The 16806-nt window shown below is 36.8% G+C and overlaps 1 protein-coding gene across 3 annotated transcripts in view; it reads left to right on the top strand.

The window, feature by feature from the left end:
• The window catches only part of LOC136031382 (uncharacterized), a 29614-nt gene extending 13158 nt beyond the window's left edge, over positions 1–16456 (top strand). The window contains exons 3-6 of one of the 3 annotated variants that reach the window (XM_065710901.1): positions 1838–1984; positions 7724–7932; positions 11048–11151; positions 16262–16456. In XM_065710901.1, the coding sequence (XP_065566973.1) occupies positions 1838–1887 (50 nt within the window). In that variant the 3' untranslated portion in view covers positions 1888–1984; positions 7724–7932; positions 11048–11151; positions 16262–16456. The remainder of the gene's footprint in view (positions 1–1837; positions 1985–7723; positions 7933–11047; positions 11152–16261) is intronic. The other 2 variants (XM_065710902.1, XM_065710900.1) reach the window with 2 other exon arrangements.
• The last annotated feature ends 350 nt before the right edge of the window (positions 16457–16806 follow it).

Below are 16806 nucleotides of genomic sequence, written 5' to 3'. Positions count from 1 at the left end.
AAAATCTTAACGAAAATCACACCATCGCATTCGGCGTATCAGAGAAACCTATAGCAAAATTTTCAAGCTCCTATCTACAAAAATGTGGAATTTCGTATTTTTTTTGCCAGAAGACAAATCACGGGTGCGTGTTTATTTTTTTGTTTTTTTTCCCAGGGGTCATCGTATCGACCAAGTGGTCCTAGAATGTTTCAAGAGGGCTCATTCTAACCGAAATGAAAAGTTCTAGTGCCCTTTTTACGTGACCAAAAAAATTGGAGGGCACCTAGGCCCCCTCCCACGCTCATTTTTTCCCAAAGTCAACGGATCAAAATTTTGAGATAGCCATTTTGTTCCGCATAGTCGAAAACCATAATAAATATGTCTTTAGGAATGACTTACTCCCTCATAATCCCTGGGGGAGGGGCTGCAAGTTACTAACTTCGACCAGTGTTTACATACAGTAATGGTTATTGGGACGTTTTCAGGGGGATTTTTTTTTGGCTTGGGGGTGGGGTTGTAAGTAAATTGAAAGTAAGGAGTAGCATTGAAACCTAAAACGAACAGAGATTACTACGCATATGAGGGGTTCTAAAAATACTTGAGCATAAAGAGCGAGGTATTTAGGAGGAGATTTAATATTTCGCTCTTTATGCTAAAGTATTTTTAGTAGTTTCAACTATTTATTCTACGGCCTTTCTAATTCAGGGGTCATTCTTAAAAAATTGGGACAAAACTTACGATTTAGTGTAAAGAGCGAGGTATTAACGAGGGTACAAACCCCCTCGTATACATAATAAAAATATAAGAATATAAAAGCTTGTTACGCAAGCTAATTCTTAAGTTACATATATTTACTAATACAAACGTTCGTTAAAAATTAAAAGTTCTAATACCTTTTTAAGTAACCGAAAAATTGGAGGGCAACTAGGCCTCCTTTCCCACCCCTTATTTCTCAAAATCGTCTGATCAAAACTAAGAGAAAGTCATTTAGCCAAAAAAGAATTAATACACAAATTTCATTTTAATAATTTATGTGCGGAGAGCCAAAATCAAACATGCATTAATTCAAAAACGTTCAGAAATTAAATAAAAGAAACTAGTTTTTTTAACTGAAAGTAAGGAGCGACATTAAAACTTAAAACGAACAGAAATTACTCCGTATATGAAATAGGTTGTCCCCTTCGCAATCCCTCGCTCTTTACGCTAAAGTTTGACTCTTTGCTACAATTCTACTTTTTAAAACAACACCGGAGGTGCCTCATTTGAAAGACAAGACTTGGCGCTACACTGCTTTTGATCGTTCTCTTTTGGCGAATGCATACCTCTCTTTTGGAACCATTAGTTTTTTTACATTTTTTTTTTTTTTTTGAATCGAAAACTATTGCAAGAATTGTCATTAATATTTAGCTCAAAATTGGCTATTAAGGGCTTAAATAAAATTTTCTGTTATTCTTAGGAAGGGGATATAGAAAGCAAAAAACCACTATCTTGAGCTGCAACAGAAGAAACAATCGTTCTAAACGTAACTATCGTTCTAATGTCGCCAAAAAAATAGTTTTCAAAAACAAATTTAAAGAAAAGAAGGAAAGATGTTATATTTGATTTGAAAAGCACAAAAATAGCAATTCATTGATGTTCAATTACTTATATTTAAATACTTTTAAGCAAACTATGGGTATGTAAACATCCATAAGCAATTTCAGCATTTCAGAAACTCATAATTCGTTTTATCTCCACAAAATATTGTACAGTGTATTCAATCTAATTAAAATTTGGAAAGATTAAAGTGAAAGTGTCTGAATGCACAGCTCTAACGCAACCAAAACTTTATGCTGAATCTGGGTTTGTTATTTAGAGTCAATGTTTTCAACTCTTGTAATGATTTGTGTGGATGTCAAGATGTGAAATTTCAACCTATTTGTTCAAGCAATAGTCTTCTAAACTTCTGCTCGGCATGTCATGCCGGTTGCAGAAACTTACTCTTGGAGAAGATGGAAGAAGGGTAGGATTACAATTTGTATATATATTTAAAAAATACATTTGGGTTGATTATGCAACGTGAAGTGTTGCAGCAATAGTCTTACGGTAGAAGGGCTCTAGTTTTGTTTATTGCCATCGATTAAAGACAAATCGATTGAACAATTCTAAAACGATATACCCTAAGAAGAGTTTTTTCTCTAACAGAATAAGGAAACATTCCTTAAAAATGGCATCAAAATACACCTTTTATGCTTAAAACCAACCTTGTTCTCTACCTCTTCATTGAAATCCGTACTGTTACTTTTAAAATGTAGGTTTTTACTGTAGTGCTTAGCCACAGAACATAAAAACCCAAAAATTTGTATATTTATGTAGCCCCTCATCCCCCGAAAATGAACATACTGCATGATTCTTGCCAACAAGTCACTCTCCGTAGTAGAGGAAAAAATTCCAAGAACTGAAACTTTCTGCTGGTATTTCAAAGGCCGACAGGCTAGAGTTTCAAGTGTTTAGTCACCTCGGTTCTAGACATGTGCATGCAAAATTTCAATTGAAACGAATAGTGAAAATTGATTCCCTCTGTCCCCTAGCTCCCAATAACTTGCACCAATAAGTTTCAAGTGGATCTGCGCACTTTGGTACAGAAGTCAGAGATAAAGAGTGAACCATGCCCATGAAATTTGTATTCTTTTGTCCCATTTGCAAAATATATTTTCAGCGTGAAATTCAAGAAAATTGATAAAAAGTATTCTATATTTCTGATGGTAAGCTAGTGGTAGAAACTGAAAAGGCCACGAAGGGAGGGGTATTGAACCCACTTTGATCCTCTAATCAGGCATTTAAAAAACCCTGGCATGGTTCCAGTTCTAACAAGGCATAACATGCGTATCTTTGGGTTAAAAAGCATGCGTTAAAACGGTATTATTATTATTATTATTGAGAATGGTCTAAGAAATCTGAGTAAATGCTCAGGCCATAATTTGTCATTGCCACCCCCCCCCAAAAAAAAATTGTTTATATAGGGCCATCGCGCGTTGTATTTTGACATATTTCTTTTCTTCCCTTCATAGAAGAGCCTTCATTGGTAGTGTCAGGGTGTTAGCCTTTATTTTCTATCATCCTAAAAATTCCAACCGCTTGCCAGGCCGACTTGGATAGGTAGAACTCCTCTCTCAAATCAAAAGGGAGAATCACCCAGGACTTGCTATCTATCATGGCTAGCTGCGCTTGATCTAAAAAAAATGGTACTAGTAAGAGAACTTCTTTTTTTGAACTCGTATTAATTATCAAGAGATATTTTCTTGCTCCATAGTGAGTGCTTCATATGTACAACAAGGCTGACCCCTGAAGATTTGAATTTGGCAGCTGTAACTGGCCTCAATCTGTCAAATATTGGCGGTGTGTTCCAAAATATATAACTTACCTCATGGTTAGACACTGAGCGGTTCGGCCGGTGGCAGAGTGGGGACTGAAATTAGCAGTAATAGGCCCCATTTGTAGCTACTACCTTCAATGTCACCAGGAAAAGATTGCTATCACTACCCCGTGGAGGGGGGATTGAAAGGGCTTCTGGACTACATTGGCCAACTAATTTTATAGATTGAATATCTCTTTGACATTCTTGTTCATACCACAAACGACATGCCTACATTTCCTTTGAAACTTGGTAAAATATGGGTGTGGGGATGTTAGATGAGCTGTCAATCTGCTTTAGCCCTAAAATGATATAGATTTAAAATCCTAGCGCAATTCCGCTTCAAACAAAGTGTAATGTGGCTGTCTTTCTGCGAGAAAACAAACCAAAACAAAAACAACAAAATGACAGAGAGGGGGAAGTCTATTCCAATCACAAAGATTGAAAATACTTGCATGATTTCAGTTCAAACAAGGTGCAATATGCCTACCTTTCTACCCAAAAGTTGCCAATCGGAGAAGTTAGAGAATCCCCTGTTGATATCAATCGAAAATGGTTCCATTTGAAATTCCTATGATTTTCAAGTAGAACTTCCAAGAGACCACTGAACACGTCCCCAGGTGCATCACAAGGGAATGCCTTGTAGATTTGTACTGTAGCTCCATGAATAATGAGATTGGGAGTAAAGAGGAAATAATCCCTGGGGTCCATAATTGAAATTGGGTCACTCTCATCTGACGGTCAAAAATTCAGATGGAGGAGGACGAAGGCCCCTTGAATGCATATTGCTAAGAGTCCACCTGTATGTGGACACGTAACATCAGTTACGTGTTACCAACCTTCTCTCACAAATGTTTTGGATTGCATTGTACAGCAGAACAGAATCGTGGGAGAATTCCGCAGAAGACCCGCAACTATAGACAACGGTTCCTATAAGGTGGTTGAGAGGAGTGGCTTGGCGCCACCAACCATTCAGCCGAGAAACTAACTCTCGTGTAAATCGTGAAAAAGGGCTCAGTTTAGTATAAACTTCTACTACCGCGTCTGGGTCACCTTCAAACAGCTTAGTTTAAATAATGATGATAATAAAACTTTGATTTTACATACTATCACGTCCAGAGCAAAAATCCACAATACTGACCCTACGCTTTTGGCATGCTAAATACCCGTACACTTGCCAAACCGGGAAAGCTGAATCTCATTCTTAAAGAGCTGCAGAGATATGGACGGGATGTTTTCAGTTTCTTGGAGACTCACCAGCCCCGAAACGAGCGAAAAAACCTCTCAGGAGCCTTCCGGTCGCAACGCCGCCAGAGCTCATCAATAAGTGTATGAATTTGTATTATCAACCACCAAAAAATCGATGTCCTTTATCCCCGTCTCAGAAAGGCTACCTGTCTTGCCAAAAATATCTCAGGTGTCCAAGTTTATACTCCTGACTTTGCTAGAAGCGAGGAAGAATGTGACGACTTACATTACTCAAAATAGAGTGTTATTGAACAAACCGCAAAGAAAGATGTGCTGATGGTTATTTGGAAGCGTGGTAATAATAACAGTCAGTCGGATCTAACGGTGGTCATATGGTCAAGAGAAGCACAACTCCAGAGAGGAACGATTGCTCAACCTCTGTCAAGAAAAAAAGAACTATTTGTAATGAGGACAACGTTCAAACGCCGCCATCGGCGTAAGGTAATCTGGAGGTCCCAGACGGTAAAATTGAGAAGATGATTGACTATCTAACTGCTAGAAGTTCTCCATATTAGAAACAGTAACACTACCTGGAGTAGACTTTGATTCTGGTCACGCTATTTGGATGTCAAAGTTCAAACTAAGAATAAAAAAATACCACAAGTGAAATAATCCTAATGTTCCAGGATGGCCTACCGTGGTATCTTGAAAAAAGACAGACCTTCATTTTCTCCCTATCTGACAAATTCACTCCTACATGACAACTGCTTACGAAACAAACTTACTACTTATGAACAGGCCCAACATCAGCAATAATTGACACAGCGAATGACGTCCTCGGTCGGAAACAGCAATGAAAAGCTGGGGAATATGAATGAGATTATCAGGCTATGCTGGGATCGTCCAATCACAAAAGATGAGGTACCTACAGCCTCTTCCAGAGAAAAGTATAGCAACAGATAAGAAAAGCCCTACTTAACCTCCTGAAGAAGAAATGCGAAGACTGCAAATTATGGTTCAAGAAAACGGAGGAATTTTTAAGCCAGCATGGGAGTTGAGTCGCAAAAAAAAACAACTGGGAATACCAGTGATCCTGGATATAGACGGTGAAGAGACTGGTGATTTAAAGAGAAAACTTGAAAGATCGACAGTGTATTTTAAAGACAAATGTAAGCCCCAGCTGCTAATAACTTTGAAATACTGAAACCATTTCTCTTACCAAACCAAGAATTCAAATCACCACCCCCACTCTAATCAGAAAATCAATCGACGATCAAGCCCGTCGAGCAAGAACAAACCTCAGTACCCGACAGAGTTACCGCTGAGCTCATTACGTCATACCAGAAGATGTGACCGATCTTTTCTATACCATTGCATCTGTCGTGCGGGAAACTGGCCATATACCATGTCAGTGGTGCAATGCTGACATTGTCTTTATTCACGAAGAGGGATCAAAACAGGAAAGCAGAAAGTATTTCCAAATAGCTTCGCTAGTAAACTGCAAGGCCGACTTTTGCTCAGGCAGATGAACGCATGACCAGATCTTCTTCATTTGACAACTCAAGGAAGGGTATAGCGAATTCAACTAAAAATTCACACGCTATTTGGGAAAAAGACAAGGTTTTATTGAAAAAGCACATAATAAACGAAAAAACAATGCAAAACCTTTATTCATCGATTTCTGACAGGTATTAGACTTTATACGGCGCGAAGGACTAAGGTGTATCCTACTTCACTTCGAAATCTTTGATGAAACAGTCTATGTTTATCAAGAGTCGGTGTGACCCGTTCTGAGACCAAGCATCGACCGCTGATGGCTTTTCGGAAGAGTTCACGACTTTATCAGGTGTTTTCCAGGGCTTTATCTTATCATAACACTCCTTCGACCTCTTTCCGAATGCCGTTCTGTTACTAATGATGGCATCATATGGCACTAAAACAAAAGGGCCGATGATGTACAATCCAACCTATGCGAATGATATGCAAGATGCACTTGAATACTATAAGATATACTAGCCATCTCTCTACAGGCACAAGGTGATAAACTTTACTAAACCACCAAGCCCTTCAGAATGGAGATCCATATTCGCAAGACCATGGGTATGGTGATTACAGGAAATGGATTATATACCCCGCCCCCTGTGATCATCATAGGTACACGACAGTTCGAAACATTGGACCACTTTCTGTACATATGTAGCTTAAACTTTTCTAATAACTATCATAGCTTTGATTTGGAGCCACTTACAATTGCTAGCTCTATCTTCCAGAAAATAGCCAATCTCGGGAAAAACGGCTATCTATCCAATAAAATTAAATATTCCCTTGCCTGGTCATCCCCATAACCATGTAAGGATGCGTAACATGGACACTAAAAATCAAAGAAAAACAGAACTACTAGCACTCGTCCACTAGGCTGGCCACGAAAATGTTAGACTGAGAATCTCGAAAACACTGTCTAGTTATTACACACTGAACCGGATAGAGCATTGTAAAAACCCTTGCACAGGAGTTGTCAGGAGTTCCACGGGGGGTGGTAAATTTTCCACTGGGATGGCTAAGACCTAAGTAATTAAGCTTTCTCTAGAGGCATGTGCTATTTCAACATTTAAAGTGTTTATTTAATTGTGGGAAGAGATACCAAGGCCAAAAAGGTGTTTAGCGTTTGTTTAACTTTATAATGAAACGCTAATAAAGCCTAGTAGCTCTGTGTTGCACAGTTATTGTCTCCATTTGACGCTAGAAAAAATCCTAATTGTGACTAATGACACTTCACTTACTGATTTCAAAATTGTTTAAAGTCATTTTAATCATATGCACGTTGGTTTGTTGCTATTTTTGTTGTGTTTACGTCGAGAGGACGTGCTTGCCAAGGGATGGATTTTTAAAATCCTTGTCAGTAAAAAAACTCTTGGAATTTGGGCATTGCCTGTTAAATCATGTTGAAACACAAAGAACATAAACATATTAAAAACATAAAACCAAAGCATGAGACAGTAATAACATAATATAATTTCCAAGACAAACACTGATTGTAAGATTGTTCTAAGTCATATTTTCTTAAACCATATTTTCGTTGGCAAATCACATTATCATCCAATAGGTAATTATATATTTAGTAATTAAATATTGGTATTGAATTCGTTTTCCATTTTCTAGAGATTCTCTGACTGTACTTGCTGTGTCAAAATTGGTAATTTAGTTACTTCAGATGTCATGAGTTTGGATTCAAATGGCTATGGGTTCATGACTGAAGGATGTTGTATCAATGACTGCTATTCGCTGTTTCTCATTTATATTGTGGCATCTGCAATACTTAAGTTTCTTAATAGTACAACTTATATTGGAAATATTTTAGTTGTTTTTAGGTAAGTTTCATTGCAGACTAACATCTTTTGTTTTCTCTTTTCTCTTTTTTAATGGCAAATTCTTATGATTTAACCATTTTGTATTGTGAACTTGATTAGTTTGGAAGGCAAAGAGCAAAGACTCCAAATACTAGTGAAATGACATTAGAAAACCGAAGCAAGTTAGATTTATCTTGGAAGGCAAGTGATGCAGAAATAGGTATAAAAAAAATCGTCTTAAGAAAAATGACACAGTGATCGCTTGAAACAGCATAGTTTGGTGTCTAAGGTATCTGATTTCAATGCCACTTTATACTGTCAATACCTAAAGATCTTTACAATAAAATCATTTGTTGTTAGTGAATACGACAAACCATGGATCTCTCCAGCTATTAAATTACTAATAAAAGAGAGGTCTCGCCTCTATTCCTGTGGTGATATTATCAAGGGCAAGAAATTGCGAAATCAAACAATTGCTACGTGAATATGCAACCTTCATAGCATTACCACTGTCCAGCATAATAAACGAGTGTTTTGCTTCTGGCTATTTCCCGTCACGGTGGAAACGGGCCTATATTAGCATGCGACGATCTCCTCCCAATCTCACTTACACCTTGTTTGGTGAATGTAACTGAGGCCTTCATATTCAAGTTTCTTCTGAAACAAATTCATGGGGCTTATTAATAAATTCCAGTACGGTTGGCTCCCCAAGTGTAGTACTACAATCTACCTAGGACGGATGTTTGACTGTGTACTCCAATGGCTCGAAAAAGGTAGCTGTTTCGTCGACATTTGCGCAGTGGATTCCAGAAAGGCCTTTGACCTAATCTGCCACTTGACTGCAGGCATGAATCTCCAGGAAATTGGTGCCAAACGACGCACCTTCGGTCTTGTACTTGACTTCTTAACTGGCCGAAAACAAAAAGTCTTGTGCACTCCAAGAAAACGATTCGGATTCATCATGGTCAGATACTTCTTGCGGGGCCCCAAAAGGCACGAAATTAGCTGGAATAATTTTCCTGGCTGTAATTACTTCACTGCTTAATCATCACGACGACCGTTACAAGTTTGTAGATGATCTGTCCATAGTGCTTGCTTACCTGGTCGAAAACACTATCACAACAAAGCAGTTATCTGACCAGTTATTTGATCAGCTAAAGGCCGAATGATCTTACCAAGTCATGATCTTACCATCAACGTAGCCAAGTTGAAGATAATTCGTTCCAACCCTCTGAAGCGGAATATAGATAAGCCTATAGTCCCTTTCCCGATTGTGAACGAAATAAAAATCTTAGGAGTAACTTTCACTACTGACTGTAGTTTCAGTGCCCATATTAATTTAACCGTCCACAAGGCTGATGCAAGCCTTCAGACACATGACCAAAATTAGGCTTTTTGGGTTTGATACTGAAAGTCTTCTCCATACCTACATGTGTTATGTTCGCCCATTGGTCGAGTACGCGTGCGCGATGTGGGGTCCATCTGCTATCCGCACAGCGTACCTATTACGCGACAGAGAGTTAGTCCAGAAAAGAGCAACAAGGATTATACTCCGAAACCACGACATACCCTATGATCAAGCCTTCGCTAAATTAAATTTATCTCCACTTAAAGTCCGGCTTGAACACCTTATTCAGCAATTTGGAAAATCTGTCCTAGCCAATAAGAGCCACTGATCACTACTACCTGAACCAGCCCCTCCCAATAGCCAAACTCGGTTACAAAATTAACTTCTACCACCTAAAATACGAACTAATCTTTACACCAACTCATTTGTGCCTTTCTTCGCATCAATTTTCAATGCTCAGTTGTAGTGTGTGATTTTTGTTTAAATGTATGATTTTGTAAAAAAAAAACTGAATTTAGCTATACTACGATAGTTTTTGAATATACCGATACCGATCTTAGTTTTTAAATACACTGATCTCTCTCTCTCTCTCTCTCTCTCTCTCTCTCTCTCTCTCTCTCTCTCTCTCTCTCTCTCTCTCTCTCTCTCTCTCTCTCTCTCTCTCTCTCTCTCTCTCTCTCTCTCTCTCTCTCTCTCCTCTCTCACACATAAAGTCTTTGGCAATATATTATTTGTATAGTATATGATTGTAATATAGGATTATTGTAGAAATTCTGGTTGATTTTGGCAGAAATTCGGTGTTTAGAACAAGAAATTGACATTTTGAGAATTAATATTAAATATAGCCTTCTGCTTCGCTTGAACAGGAATAAATGAGGATGAAATGGGGATTTATCTGTTACACACGGGGCGTGTGTGCAGGTTTCTAGCGGTTGCCTGCAGGTAGTTCACGGAGGGCAATTACGTAGGTACAGCTGAAACTAGAGGAATTTATATTTATAAAGAAATTTATAATTTTCAAAATCTCCGTTGTCTTTACTTCACAGCAATATGTCTTTCTTGAGTTTTGGTAGATTGTAAGTACCTGCCCCACCTCTTAAAATTTGTGGTGATAATCTTGAGGAGGTTGAAGACTTTAAATAACAGTGAGAGTATTATTAGATCTGATGGGAGATGGTCAAAGATTTACTGAATTAAAATTCCTCAATTGAAACGTTGACCATTGGTCGGCGAGTTGGGTTGGACAGCCTGTACCTTATCTCAAGCGATTAAGTAAGTAAGGATATATATTTACAAATAACCAGTTGTTATTAATGTTGTTGATAATCCTGGATAATTGGGAAAGGCAAATATGACTAAATTCCCTTGATATATTTCAAGAGAAAATTTTTTAGGTTCTCTAGTGTACTTTACCCATAATTATCCCAGCATCAAGTTGCTTCGGTTATCTACAATTTCGCTATATTCAACCTTTATTTTTCCTCGGTTTAAATTGCAGGCTTGACCTAGTCCTATAAAAAGATTAGTTACGGTTAACTTTCTTTTGTATATATCTATTTCTCTCACTCTCCCCCCCTTCTCTCTCTCCATCCCTCTTTCCCCCTATCCCTCTTTCTTTCTTCCTCCGTTCCTCTCTCTCTCTCTTTCTTGCTCTTGAATTAAAAGGTATGAATGCTCAAACTTTGAACAAGTTCTGTCTCAACGAGAGCTTTTTACATTCAACACAATTTATTTATAATTTTCTCAGTCAATTACTACAGTTAAACTTGAATTCATTCCTTTTTTTAGATGTGTTAAGAAAGAAGATAAATCAGTCGCTCTTGGAATGGGAAATTTCCTGACTAGCCTTTTTGGTTTTATTCCTGGACCAATTATCTATGGAGCTTTGATTGGTAAGCACATTTCTGAAGCTTCACTTGTTTCCATTAATCAAATCATTTAAGTGGTTTGAATTAAAACAGCTCATTTATTTATTTTTTTTCTTATAAAAACAATCTAGAAATATGTGTGAAAATTGGGTTGTGAAATTGTAAAATTGTGAAAACTGGACGAATAGAGAAAAAAGCCTTATTACTAAGATTGCAATGCTAGAAGTTCCGATAATGACAGCTGTTATGTGGATGCTCTAAAAATCTGAGGAAGTTATGCTATAAGAGAGCCTTAAAAATCATTTAAGGACAGTTTTAGGTAACCGTTTGAGCGACTTTATATCAAATAATAAGCTGAATAAAAATACAGGTCAACACCAGTGCCTGGGGCTATAACATAGAATATATTAGGACGATGGACCATTTTTGGCTTATGACAGATGATAGCCTGCAAAAAATTGTGCTCTACAGCAATCCCTCTGGGGCTGCTGATTATGTTAACTTTAATTGCTTAAATATGCATTTATCTTGCAATAATTCAATATCATGATTCGTATAATTCTATTATAAATTAAAAATTGTTAGTTTGTAATGTCACTCGGCACTTTCATTTAAAAAATTGCAGCTTTTATTTAATTTCTGTCTGTTTCCTAAACATGAAGGGGTCTACTGGCCTGCGCTCTTTAAACTAAAGATTTGTGTTTTCATAACAACACTGAAAAAATAAAACCATTCCTGAAAATAGTGCACCTCTTTGTATTTTTTGGGAGGAAAGGTCCATATTGCCAAAAATGTCAATTTTGGGTCTTGATATCCAAGTTTTTAGAGGGGGGGGGGGGGTCAGAAGGCACATATTTTTCTTGGAGAAAGCCCTTCTCTGCTTGTTAGCAGACAAAGGCGAATCTTTATTTTACGCTGAAATATTTCTGTGTTAAAAGCGAAAATCATTCCTCCATATTAACCGGAAGTACCTCTCACCGTAAAGTTGGACCTAAGGACGCTCTTTTCGAAGCTTAAAGCCCCCTTCCCCATAAAAAGTCCAGAGACACTCCCTCCCAGCCTCCCTGAATTTAGTGTGAAACTATTTAATATTGTATACCATTTGCAATACTGCGTATATGTTTAATATAACAACAGTTACTTTTCGATGGATTGAATGTATTTTTAGGGACGAATGAATCACAAAAGAAAGTAGAATTACCTTTCAAAGTTTGGAGCTATTTGAATTAGTTGCTGATAATCCTAAATTAATTGGTCTCCTCAGAAATTTTTCTGAATAAGGTTTTGGTCCGGGTCGGGACAAAGTTGTTGTTTTGTGGCAGACAGAGGTAAAGCATGGCATTTTGCTTTGGAAAGATTTTACTAAGCACAAAGAAAGACCGTATCCAAGAGCTTGAAATGATCGTTGATATCATAATTAAGTTCTTTTTGTTTATGATTCCGATAAAACCTGCATCTTATGGAGAGAGGATTGTTCTAAAAAGGGCAACTGTTGGATGTACGACCCAGATAGATTCCAAAAGACGCCACATTTACTAACAGGATGTAAGTAATGCCTTTTAGTCTTAAACTAAGTTTTGATGGAAAATTTTTAGTGAAAACACATGCTGCGTGTAGCCTGTTATAAGCTAGTAAGTCTAGGATCAATATGCAGAAGGTGTCTTAATAGCTTAAGCTAAATCAAGAAAATAACTTCATGTCGTCGCTTTACACTCTATAAATAAAATTAAGCCAATAGAGGCTGTTTATTAAATTTCCGAAACAAACTTCAGACTTGGATTCACATTTCTTCGTTTGTCCAATCATATAAAGATACATTCTTTTTGCTGCTACTTATTTGTGATTGACTTGGTGATTTTCTTAACTTGGATAAATAACTGGTAGTTTCTCACTGCAAGACACATATAATCAGCCAATGTAGTATTCATGTGGCCCAGGATATTGAACCCATGCATAATTTTACCAAAAGGGGATAAAAGTCCATTTTAAAATCAAAAAGCTTCACGGAATAATGAATCGGTGGTTTAATTATAGCTTTTAATACCAATTTATCAAAAACAGAACGTAAAGTTTTAGGGAGATTAGAAATCAGATATATAGATGTAATGATTTGTTATTATTATGGTTATTTGGGTTTAAATCGGTCACAAAGTTTAAGTTTTTTGCACTATTCCAAACATATATATTCCTCTCTTGCGACAAAAAATTTTTTGGCGCATTTGAAATCAGTGGAAATAATACAAAGTAAGCCCTATGAATTTATAGCATTTTTCTTTAACTCTCTATGCAGCTTTTAAATCATTCAGGAACACAAACATGGTACCGAACTATACACAAAGAACAACTTTTGTAAAAAAACAAAAAAAAAAAAAAACTAGAATTCTAGAATCATCTTGGTAACAATATATGTGTATCAAAATCACCAACTTTTTAAAGCGGTTTCAAATACATGAAATTCGATAAGTTTATAAATATCAGTCAGAAATTAATAGTATAATAAAATTTTCCTCAGTTTTAGAAAAGAGGGGAAAATCTTCGTAAATGGGAGTGATCTCGATAAAAAGTAAAACTAGTAAATATAGCATGTCCAATGACCCTGTACGAGTTCCAAGCTCCTACATACAAAAACACGAAAAACGTCATGACTCACTCTTTACGAAGAGTTGCGAGTATTTCTCAGTAATTCCAAGACTCAGTAATTCCAAGAATAAGAGCAAAGTGATATAATATTACTACTAATAACACCTAACTACAGCCCCAATCCACCTGAGGTCAACACAGCTACGTCTGCTCCTCCTCCATCCCAATCTGTTCATATTCTCCCTCTTTACACCTTCCCAATAATATATATTTTCCTTAAATCTTTCCTTGCAACCTCCTCCAACCCAATTCGCGGAAACCCTGTTTTTCGTTTGACCTTAGATGGTTGACCGAAAAGAACAATCATTGGCTATCAGTCACCCTTCATCTGCAGAACATGTCCTAGCCATCCATGCATTTCTCTCATCATAGCCGTAGAAACTGAGAAGAGCCACTAGTAAATAAAAAAGAATTGTAACATTACATCGAGAGTGCAAGGGCTTATTTATTCAGATTTAGTTTCAAGAATTCCTAAAAGTAATGAACTAACAAAACAGTTGCTTTTACCAATTTACTACATTTTTTGCCGTATAAAATGCTGTCAGGAAAGCGCTAGTCAAACTTTGCTCCAGAGATTGGGTCTTAACCCTCTCCAGAGAGAGGGTATTTTTCATAATTATATTTCTAATTGTACCATAATCAACGCAGTAGTATTTTTTAAGTAAAGAGCGATAAGCCTTCCAAGTATTTCCCCCCAAGCTACCTCGTATAGGAAAAACAGCCGTATTCTTTTTAAGGCCCAAAAGCGATTATAAAACAGCCAGCCCCAGTCCCCAACCACTTGTGTTCCCATCTTATCAAACCCAATCTCTGGGTTGAAACGATCACCCCTGGAAAAAAAAAACGCATCCGTGATCTGTCTTCTGGCAAAAAATAAAAATTCCATATTTTTGTGGATAGGAGCTTGAAACTTCTACAGTAGGGTTCTCTGATACACTGAATCTGATGGTGTGATTTTTGGTGTGATTCTATGACTTTTAGGGTGTATTTCCCCATATTTTCTAAATTATGGCATATTTTCTCAGGCTCGTAACTTTTGATGGGTATAATTAAACTTGATGAAACTTATATATTTTAAATCAGCATAAAAATATGATTCTTTTGATGTAACTATTGGTATCAAGATTCCGTTTTTTAGAGTTTTGGTTACTATTTAGCCGGGTCGCTCCTTACTACAGTTTGTTACCACGAACTGTTTGATCATGATTCGTTTATATTTATTCCCACTATTTGTGTTTCTGACAGCTTTGCCACTGGGTAAAAAAAATCAGTAGATCTTAGTGATTTTCTGTATGATTTAGTGATTCTTCAATAATATAGTGATTTATGTGCAGATTCAGTGATTTTCTGTTTAGGCAATCTAAAAAATCACTAGAAATAGTGATAAATCACAAGGAGTGGCAACCTGTTTTCTATACGAATAAAAGATCAAATATTGTTGTTTGTTACATATCATGTGCGCTTCTCAAAAATATATCAGATGGCCTTTATGCCCAACAGTAGATAAAAATGAAGACTGGTCTGACCGGTCTACAAGAAAAAGGAATTCAATAACGTTGAATTTACGCCATAGTGTTGGGGCAATTTAAAAAAAAAAATTATACCGTCATGGCCTACCTATGCTGGCACATTAATCTTACACGAACCCACGTATATTTGGTAAATTTGATATATTGTCCCTCTTTTTTTCTTGCCCTGGCACATGCCCACAGGCCATATGCGCTCTAATGGCAAAAATGTTTAATGTTTAAGTCTTTGTATAGTTTGTTGGTTATAAATAAGCATTAAAGACAAAGTAAGTTAAAAATACGAAACTGCTATATCTGCAAAATCCATGATTTGGTTTAACTTTTCAGGTAATAATTCAATTTTTGGCCAAAATATAACAACTGCCGCAGAAGGATGACGTTTTTTCCAGTAGCTTCTTCGGTAGCACCACGTCCTTATTTAGTAATTTTCTGACTTGGTAAAACCAGTTTCACACCAAATTTACCCACCTGAAAATCTCCCAAAAGAAGACTTATCCCATTTTTTTTGGTGCAGGGGAAATTTGTACATTGAATTAAGCTCTTACCTTACAAACAAAAGCTTTTAATAGCTAAATTTCTTTCCACTAAACATTTAAACCTTACTGAAAATTTCATCTAGAATAGTATTTTACCTATTGGAAAATGAAGATAACTTTCATTCACCTTGAGTCTCAAAATTTATCATATTTCTTTTTTTGGCAGTTGAATTAACAAGTTTGGAGGGTCATATCTTCCCCTCCAAATGAGGAAGACCTCTTTTTCTTATACCCAAAGCTTTGAAAAGCTTTGACTAGAGTAGGATTTTGCGCAGCTGAGCTGACATCAGGTAGCCTTGTACTGGAATAAACTAGTACTAGTAGTATTAGCGATTACGCTCAGTCCTATATTGTTTTTTGTTCTTTGCCATCTTATATTGAAACAAAAAGATGGCAAAACTTGATTTTAATCAATCTGTATCATTTCAGGTATATTTTTACTGGGAACTTCATGTGATTTGGTTCTTTGTTGGTTTGTAAAAGACTTGGATTTTTACTCTGAAAAGGAAAACAAGGACAAAAAGAATGGAAACCCCTCAGACGATGACTGAAAATCCCAAGGCCTTAAAACCAGCTGTTGTATAAATAAATTACGTTTTTATAACATCCGTCAATATATTTAACCCCGATCTTTTTAAATTTAAGGTATTATGGCCGTTTAAGGTTCATATAGTTGTCAAACAATGGTATTTTATAGTTATTTTTATAAAACTGCAAAGTTGCTTGGCTATACAATGACCCATATTACATGTTATCGATAATATGCCAGTAGCTTTAATTAATCCTCTGCATGTCTAGGACCCCTGAATCTTCTCACCCTTGCTTATGCTACTCAAGAAATTATTGTCCATCTTATTTTTTCCCAACAAATTCGAGCGAATCCCAATCGCGCATAAATGATTTGGGGTTTGTCCCGTTGTTATGTGAATCCATGGAACTTTCGAGAAAAATGCCACCCAGCCTGAGCTAACTTT

Source organism: Artemia franciscana, chromosome 9, assembly GCF_032884065.1.
Source record: "Artemia franciscana chromosome 9, ASM3288406v1, whole genome shotgun sequence".
NCBI lineage: Eukaryota > Metazoa > Arthropoda > Branchiopoda > Anostraca > Artemiidae > Artemia > Artemia franciscana.
The sequence above is the reverse complement of the archived record's forward strand: the minus strand, read 5'-3'. Positions and strand labels throughout refer to the sequence as shown.